The sequence below is a fragment of the Lycium ferocissimum genome, chromosome 3, assembly GCF_029784015.1.
Source record: "Lycium ferocissimum isolate CSIRO_LF1 chromosome 3, AGI_CSIRO_Lferr_CH_V1, whole genome shotgun sequence".
Lineage (NCBI taxonomy): Eukaryota > Viridiplantae > Streptophyta > Magnoliopsida > Solanales > Solanaceae > Lycium > Lycium ferocissimum.
The window spans coordinates 58,355,875-58,364,533 of NC_081344.1; the positions used below are offsets into that span (position 1 = coordinate 58,355,875).

The 8,659-nt window shown below is 36.4% G+C and overlaps 1 protein-coding gene across 2 annotated transcripts; it reads right to left on the minus strand.

The window, feature by feature from the left end:
* Positions 1-4,043: 4,043 nt before the first annotated feature.
* On the minus strand, positions 4,044-7,779 carry LOC132050311 (organelle RRM domain-containing protein 6, chloroplastic). Of its 2 annotated transcripts, none has more exons than XM_059441511.1 (4): positions 7,266-7,779; positions 7,121-7,189; positions 6,738-6,844; positions 4,044-4,423 (listed from the first exon to the last, which is right to left on the minus strand). In XM_059441511.1, exons 1-4 carry the CDS (start codon positions 7,639-7,641, stop codon positions 4,337-4,339), a joined length of 639 nt encoding a protein of 212 aa, XP_059297494.1. In that variant the 5' UTR covers positions 7,642-7,779; the 3' UTR covers positions 4,044-4,336. The 2 variants fall into 2 exon arrangements, with proteins under 2 accessions (XP_059297494.1, XP_059297495.1); XM_059441512.1 differs by lacking the exon at positions 4,044-4,423 and adding an exon at positions 4,946-6,170.
* Positions 7,780-8,659: the final 880 nt, after the last annotated feature.

Genomic DNA, 8,659 nt, shown 5'->3' on the forward strand with positions numbered 1-8,659 from the left:
AATCCACTGTTGGTTATCGTTGCATTTATGCCGTCAGAGTTGGTCCGGACGGCCAAGTTGATCGGCTTAAGGCTCACCCTGTTACGAAGGGGTACACACAAATATTGGGGCTTGATTATAGTGATATTTTCTCTCCCGTGGCTACAATAGCATATGTCCGTCTTTTTCTATCCATGGCTGTTGTCCGCAATTGGCCTATTTATTAATTGGACATTAAGAATGCTTTTCTCCAAGATGATCTTGAGAAGGAAGTTTATATGGAGAAACCACCTGATTTTTTTGCTCAGGGGGAGTCTAATCTGGTGTGTCAATTGGGTCGGTCACTTTACGGTCTCATCGACATTCTGCTCCAGATTTGAGTATTTATTTGGTGGTTCATGTTGACGATATCGTTATAACTGGCAATGATCAAGATGATATCGCTAATTTAAAGCCACATCTCTTTCAGCATTTTCAGACTAAAGATCTTGGCAAACAGAAGTATTTTCTAGGTATTGAGGTTGCCCAATCCACGCGCGATTGTTATTTCGAGTGCGCAAGTACACTTAGACATTCTTGAGGAGACGGGAATGATGGAATGTAGACCCGTTGACACTCACTATGGATCGAATGCTAAACTCCTCGCCAGATAGGGGAGCCACTCCGTGATCCTGGAAGATATAGGCGGTTGGTTGGTAATTTGAATTATCTCACAGTGACTATACCTAACATTTCGTCTCCTGTAAGTGTTGTAAGTCAGTTTATGGATTCTTCCTATGATAGTCATTAGCATTCTATTGTCCACATCTGCGATCCATTAAGTCAGCTCTAGGTAAAAGACTGCTTTTTGAAGATCGAGGCCGTAAGCAGATCGTTGGATATACATATGCTGATTATGCAGGATCACCCTCTGATAGGCATTCTATATCCAGATATTGTGTGTTAATAGGAGGCAATTTGGTGTCTTGGAAGATTAAGAAACAGAGTGTCATTGCTCGATCTAATGCTGAATCAGAATATTGAGCAATGGCTATAGTAACTTGTGAGCTAGTTTGGATTAAACATTTCATGAGAGGACTAAGCACATTAAACCAAAGTTCGAGGTAAGGGTTCTGGTGATCCCCTAGTGAAGGTTTTAAGTACCCTAGCATTAAGGATCCGTAGAATACGGTTAACCTTCGAGTTTTAATGTGTGATTTATTGTAATTATTTGCTAAAATGATTTTCTTTCTTGTATAACTTGTCATGGCATATCATAAAATATTTTTTGCCATTTTTTGAGGATGAAAAGAGTTGAGTTCCTTTTGAAAATATGTGTATAAGGTTAAGGTGGCCCTTTTATTTCTCGACCAAAACACACTCAAGATTTCTCTAAGTAGAGTTCCACTTAACTTGGTCCAATATTATGTCTTCTTATTCTTATAAGTTTCATCAAAAAAAGGTCTGAAGTATATGTCATTTAAAAATGTCATTGATATCCGTCTACAAGATTTAGCAAATGTCTGGCTCTGTCTATTGGGGTGGTCTATCCGGCTGTCTATCGGAAATTGCAGGCATGAAATGCAGTGCCCCAGGCAAAAGGGACGTCAATACGAAATAATGTACCGAGTATGTAAGGCAATAGAATAACTGAAAGCTGAAATTGAACTGAAATACATAGTAATCTAGAAGCCAAAGAATGCTCTGGGACATACTCACCTGCTCTGACTCAACACAATGAAATATAGTAATATCATGGCTAGCCAGCCACCTATAGGGCTCGATGTATCTTTCACTGACCGTAAGGCCAAGCAATAATATGCTCTCACTGACCAATAGGCCAGGCAATAATATCTCTCACTGACCAATAGGCCAGGCAATCATATCTCTCACTGACCATAAGGCCAGTCAATAATATCTCTGACCAAGTGGCGAGGCAACAGAAAATATATGTATATGATGTTGTATATCATGTATATAATAGAAATGTGACATGGCGCACATATGAACCTCTATCTCTCTCTATCAACATGGGATAACATAGAGCGTCTAGGAATCCCTCATCAAGATAAGATGGAAATATACGAAAATGTAACACATATAGAGACAAGAGTTCTATGATATACGCTTCCCTTATATGATTCGTCTAACTCTTCCTTATTACAGATTCATGCCAATGAAAGAAAGGCATAGCATTTACATACCTCTTATCGCCTGCACGAATTCAATAACGAACTCGTCTCGAGTAGCATTTCAACCTATAATAGTGGTAATATGTTCGTCAATTTAGTGAATACTAGTACACGGTATATAACGGACGTTAACTACTCTCTAAAAAGAATCGGGTAGCATTTCCTCTACTTCATATCCATAACCCAACCAACAAGATCAACAACATCAACAACAAGCTTCCTGTACCTCCCTTGAATTCTAATCATGAAAAACTCAAGAATATACTAAAAAACAACCCAATAAACATTCATAAACCAACACTTCTATACGCTTCCTCTCCTTCGTATACACGTAGTATAACAACAACTATAACTACCTTCCTTGATTTTCCAGCCCCTTAAGAACATTAAAACATACATCAAAACAGTCCACACCCCCAACGATAAAAAGAACACAATATACGATATATCTTTCGTATTTTCTTATCAAACAAGTTGGCTAAGACTTGGACAAGCTCAAATACATGTAGAAGGGATGAAATCTTACCTTAAAAACTCAAGAACACTCCAAATAGAGGTTACTTCTTCTTGATAGACCTTCCAAATCCACCATAAGAGGACGAATTGGAATCCAACAAGCACCACAGGACTTTTAACGCTTGAATCACATTTCTATTCTTGACTTCACCTTGGGTTTGCTTTGGATAGCTTGGAGAGGGTTTTTGGAGTGTTAGCGATATGGAGGAAATGTTAAAATGAATTGGAAATGAGGGCAACAAAATGTATACAACAAAAGGGTTTCCACTTCCATTGTTATGCGGTCCACATATATGGACCGTAAATCAATATACGGTCCGTATATTTGGATCGTACATGAGTCACAGTATACCAGCTCCACTATTGCAATTATACGGTGGCGTTTTATCAATTATACAGTCCGTATAACCAATATATGGTCCGTATATCACCTCCGCCAAACCGAATTTCGACGAAACGTATTTTCTTCTATTCGTTTAACCTCTAATCCTTTCAACACCTACTAAACATGATCTTAAACTCTCATATACTTAAGATTAACATGGTTAATCACTTATAACCTCAAAGAGAACCTCCTTTTCCAAATCTACGCCAATTAACTTACGACTAATTCTGCGTATGAAAGTATGAGGTGGAACATAGAAATTTGGAACTGTTGAGCTTTAAGAGGGTAGAGGCGGAACTGTTTGGAACAGTTTCTTAGGTGTCACAAGGGCGGTTGTAAACATCAAAATTGTTGGAGCTAATTAGTGAAGAGTTGGGAAAATTCTTATTGGATTGGCCTTGATTTTTCCTCCTTTAAGCAAGGAGCGTTTCCACGCTAGAATACTTGTGTTGATTTACTTTCCGCAATTTACCTTCTTGCATAGTTACTCAAAGAACCTGGTTGTTTGAGTACATAGGAAGTAGTCCGATCCTAACACAGTGTTTCTACTAAATCAATGAATGCACGATATGTGCTTTCATACACACATTTATCAACATTATAGTGATACATATTCTTACTTTGATATATTAAATTACTTGGTTAGCAGTTACTGGCTTTATGATTAGATGTGTGCTACCAAGGAGAATATCTTTGACTAGAATTATATTTTGGTTATAGGCAATCATGGGGTTCCCTAAAGACAGATTGGAGAGGAGAGTAAACACAGCTTTGTAAAGGAAATCTGCTATTTATCATGCCTAGTCACTAACACAAACTCTTCCTCACAATGCCATTTCCACCACACAAACTATAACTTTTACTCCCGGGGCAGGGAAGGGAAGTTTGATAAGTAGCTGAACGTAAGCCACGGCTTTATTAGATTCTCTCTTTCAACAAGGGGCCGTTTCATCAGTAGAATTTACAATACAAACGATCAAGAGGAACAAATACTACAAATGAAAATTTTAAAAAGAAAAATGTGCAACCACATGTTAAAAACTGCACAACTGCCAGAGAAAGGATTCAAATACAATAATAATCATAAGTTTGCCAATGTGAGTCTAGCTTAATTTTGCCTGTACCGAAGTAAGCAATCTTCATCTCTCTCTTTATGGTAAGTGGGCAGAAACTGGTGACATATTCTGATAAAAGTATAGATGCATGATGATTAATTTATGGGTGAATGAAGAGCGTCCACTGTTGAACCTCGGAGATGAGCCTTGATTAGGGATGCATGTCCACATCATTGTCTGCTATTGTGATTAGGGCCTTGGCAAAGTTCAGATCTAGGCTTAGCGACTTCTACAAAAATAACCCTACCATCCAGAAACTGAGAAGGACATTTTAGGATTATACTCAACAAACAAGAACTCTATGAAGTAACAATGACAGTTAGGGATGATTACCTAAGGTAGCATTTTGCTGCGAGGATAGAAGGGTGTCTAATGCTTATGCTTCTGTCTTTTGCTTTTTGGAGAATGTAACGAAAATGCTTTTATATTATGTTATTACTAAGCATTCATATTTTATGTATGGAGATGCACAAGATGAATTTGAGAACGGAAGTTGAGGTAGCACATACAAGATGCACAAGGTAACTTTTGGACTCAATCAGGATCAAATTAGCCTTCACAAACCCATCATTTTGACATATTGACTGAAATGTTTACTTCAGTCGCAACATTAGTACAGTTGGCTTGTCCGGAGTTTATCTAAACTTTAAAAAACAACATTTTCTTCAAACTTCCAGAGATATTATTTTAAATAAACATGAAAAACTGTTTGCAAACTCTGTTTTTTCACTTTTTGAAGCTATTCCTCTGTCTAAAAAAGATTGTCCTCCTTTCCTTTTTAGTCTGTCTCAAAAAAATTGTCCTCTTTCTATATTTAGAAACAATTTAACTTTATGAGATGATTTATAGCCACACAAATATTTAAGGCTTGTTTTGGACCATATATTTCAAAAATCTTCCTTTATTTCTTAAACTTTGTGCCAAGTCAAAAGAGAACAATCTTTTTGGGACGGAGGGAGTAGTATTTGTTTGAACTGCTTTTACAACAACATACCCATATTATGTGGGCTCTGGAGAGGGTAGAGTGTACGCATACCTTACCCCCCTTGTAAAGGCAGCGAGGTTGTTTTCGAACTCAGATATTTTAGATCTTTGTAAAATTGAAATACTCCTAATTGATAGTTTGGACACATCATATCTATTGAATAAAGTCCATGATTCTGAAACCCTAAGAGTTAACACTGAAGTTACCAAAAGTTATCACAAAAAATACCCAGCAAAATATTGACATGTTAACAGAGCTTATGATATGACCAACTCATTTCTTTCTATATTTTTCTATGGTTTATTTCATTTAGGTAGTAAAGTTCAGATAATGATAGAAAGGTAACTCTACTTTCCTAGGCAGGTGTATAAGAACTTAATTTTATTTAAATATAACCTATCATCATCCAAATCACACTATTTTATTGAAAATTATTTGTCATACATCGTCATGTCACACAAAGATGACTTGCTTCACTTCCATGCACTAACAAATAGGGGTCGACTATATGAATAAATTTATCTAACACCAACATTATTCAGTACAAAATTATACAAAAACCATTCCGCTCACACAGGCAGTGTTCTGTCTTCCACGGACGCAGAGCAAAAAATTTCTTCAGTAAAGAGACACTAATTATTCCATCTTTTGTCAGAACTTCACTTTTACTATATTTTTTACAGCAATAATATTTCATTGACAGTAAATCCAGCGCTCTATCGGCTAAAGCTGATGTAGGTTGTTATCAATTCTGATGCATTTAATAGTCTTCATTTATCAATCTATCAAATAATAAATTATGGGAAGCCAGATGAAATTTTCTAAACCCACACCAAGACCTGTATCCAATATGTGAACTTGTCACGCACCCACTTGGCATGTAAAGTCATCAACCTTATTTTCTTTTTTAACTGTCTATCTTCATTGGACATCTATCTTCAACCCCAAAAGATGTAGGAAAGCATATCGAGCTCAGAGAACTTACTGCTCCATCTAGAATGGACATAAATTGATTTTTTCTGGACAAAAGAAGGACGGAGGCCATACGCCACTTTTAAGATTGCAGTATAATTCTATTTCTTTATCAGTTATATTTAGAAGGGTTCCATGTTCCAGAAGTTTGAGATAAAGGTTTTCTATAACGAATATTTGTTAACTTAGACAATAAAAATGATAGAGCTGATTGTAATATGTGTGTCAAGCAAAACATTTCATAAAACCACATAATAAAGTGAAAGTGAACTTGTTTAACTGGAAACTGCAGAAAAATGCACTCACCTTAGCTTACAGTAAAGTAAAAGGCTAAAAGACGTAGACAAGAGCGAAACAGAAAATGCTTTCCATAAATTTACTAAGTAATGAAGCTTTGATATTTTTCCAAAGCAAGAGAAGGCGCTGCTAGACAATAAAGCGTTAGTTCGTCTTATATGAGTTTGTCATTCAGGTCCTCCCTATTTGGCGACTTGAAAAAAATTCCATGTTATATGCTAATAGACTCTTAACTCTTCAGTGAACAATATCATCCAGAATGAAGGATATATATGGCTGAGTTAGCTAGGATCAATGCTGGTTCAAGACTCTATTACCTTGCCATGCATTCCCTCAATTGCTTTATGTGATTCCTCCTCCGTAGCATAGCGAAGGAAAGCAAATCCTCTTGGCCTGTTGGCAATTTTGTCCATCATCAAATTGACTGCAAAATACAAGATACATATTTTAGAAATTCTTAACAAATAATCTGTATGCTAGCTGCAAGTTTTACTCAATTAATTATCTGTGTTCAGTTTTGGTTAAGTTTACCTACAACAACGCTCAAAATATTCTCATATGAGTTCTCATTTTGGTTAATACGGGAGCAATTGCATTGCAAGGTACAACAAAATAGTCACAGGATACAAACAAGATATGACTGATGAGTCATGAGTGTGAAGTAGGAATGAAAATGAATGGATCTTTTTTCTCTTGTTACCTTCCACGAGCTCCCCGAAGTTGTTGAAGGCGTTTCTTAAGCTCTCTTCAGTTGTGCGAAATGAGAGTCCTACAAAATGAAATTAACATTTCAACAAAAGAAGTACAAAGTGGAAATAGCAAATAGGAACGAAAAAGAAGCTGACCGCTAACAAAGAGCTTCGTTGAGGGATTGAGGTTCAACCGAGTCCTTGGCGAAGAAGACTGATCAGGATAACAAGATACAATTTGAGAATAACGAATTGGTCGCCGAATTAATAAGGAAGAAGAGAAATGTTGACTTAGTGGCTGAGAAGGAAGAAGATACTTTGATTCTTTTGAAGGCGACAATGATAGCTGTGACTTCACATACAGACTAGCGCCGGGGAACATTACTATGGTCGCCATTATTCTAAGAATAACAATGGGTCGTGCCTCGTGCCCCAGATTCCAAAGCAGTTCCTGGTTCGGGTCCAAGCACAGAAGAATGATGGGATCAGATAATAACATTACCCACCTCTTCCCCACTTTTTTCTTTCTCATCCTCTCACTGCTTATTCATTTGCCAAAATAATTCCACCGGACCAAAAAAGGATATTCTCCTTTAAACACGATAAAAGCTTTTACAGCAACAGCAACATATCAGTGAAATTTCATATAATGGGGTCTGAGAAGGATAGAGTGTATTTCACAGTTTCACCCAAAAGATATAGAGGTCAAGTTTTGAGATCATCTATACCTCAACACAAAGACAAATAGTGCAAAGCAATAGGGAAAAGAAAATAAGCCCCGGCAGAAAAGAAGATAAAATAAAAAACCAAAAAAGGTCTAGGTGAGGCCTTCAAATATCCTAATTAATTGTCACATGCGTCCATACATATCCTCAGACTTATATCAAAGAAAAGAATCATTAGTACGGGCCACCAAAGATAAGGACGACAAAAAGACTTTATACTAAAAAAGTTGAGGTTATATATTTATACACTCTTCTGGAAAATTAGGGGAAAATAAGATCCGTTGAAGATGACAAAAAACATAACCTTCGATACACATATCGATTATTTTTACTCTTTTTTACTTGTGTGAAAATTAGAAAATGGTGAAACAACAAAAGTGTTTCCTTATAAATAACAATCTCCAAATAATTGAGAGGGACTTTTTCGGGATTAAGCTCACCAATTCACAACTGTTATGAGACAAAAGAAAAAGAAGCAAAAACAATGAGAATGTGAACACAACCCACTGATTTTTTATTCTGAGAACAAATAAATTTAAAAAGTGCAGTAAGATTCACAAAATGACCATAACCAAATACTGGAAGCAAATTTTACCACTCTATGTTTTGTAGGTACACACATATACTGCTTTTAAATGATACTACTATTATATTGTCAATTTTTACAGTCAAAAGAAATTAATCAGAAAGACTAAATCTCTGTCTCACCTGTCATTTGCAATCCGTATTTTTTATTTTATTTTTATTCTTGGGAAATACCCAAGGGGTAAAATCCGCCAGATGATCAGTGACTCTCCAGGCACAATTTTCCTTGAGACATTTTCA

Coding starts and splice junctions, on each gene's coding strand:
- LOC132050311 (XM_059441511.1), bottom strand. CDS start 7,641: ATGAGAAAGAAAAAAGTGGGGAAGAGGTGGGTAATGTTATTATCTGAT. Junction 7,190..7,265: donor AACGAAGCTCTTTGTTAGCG/GTCAGCTTCTTT, acceptor TTCATTTTGTAG/GACTCTCATTTCGCACAACT. Junction 6,845..7,120: donor CTTCGGGGAGCTCGTGGAAG/GTAACAAGAGAA, acceptor TGTATTTTGCAG/TCAATTTGATGATGGACAAA.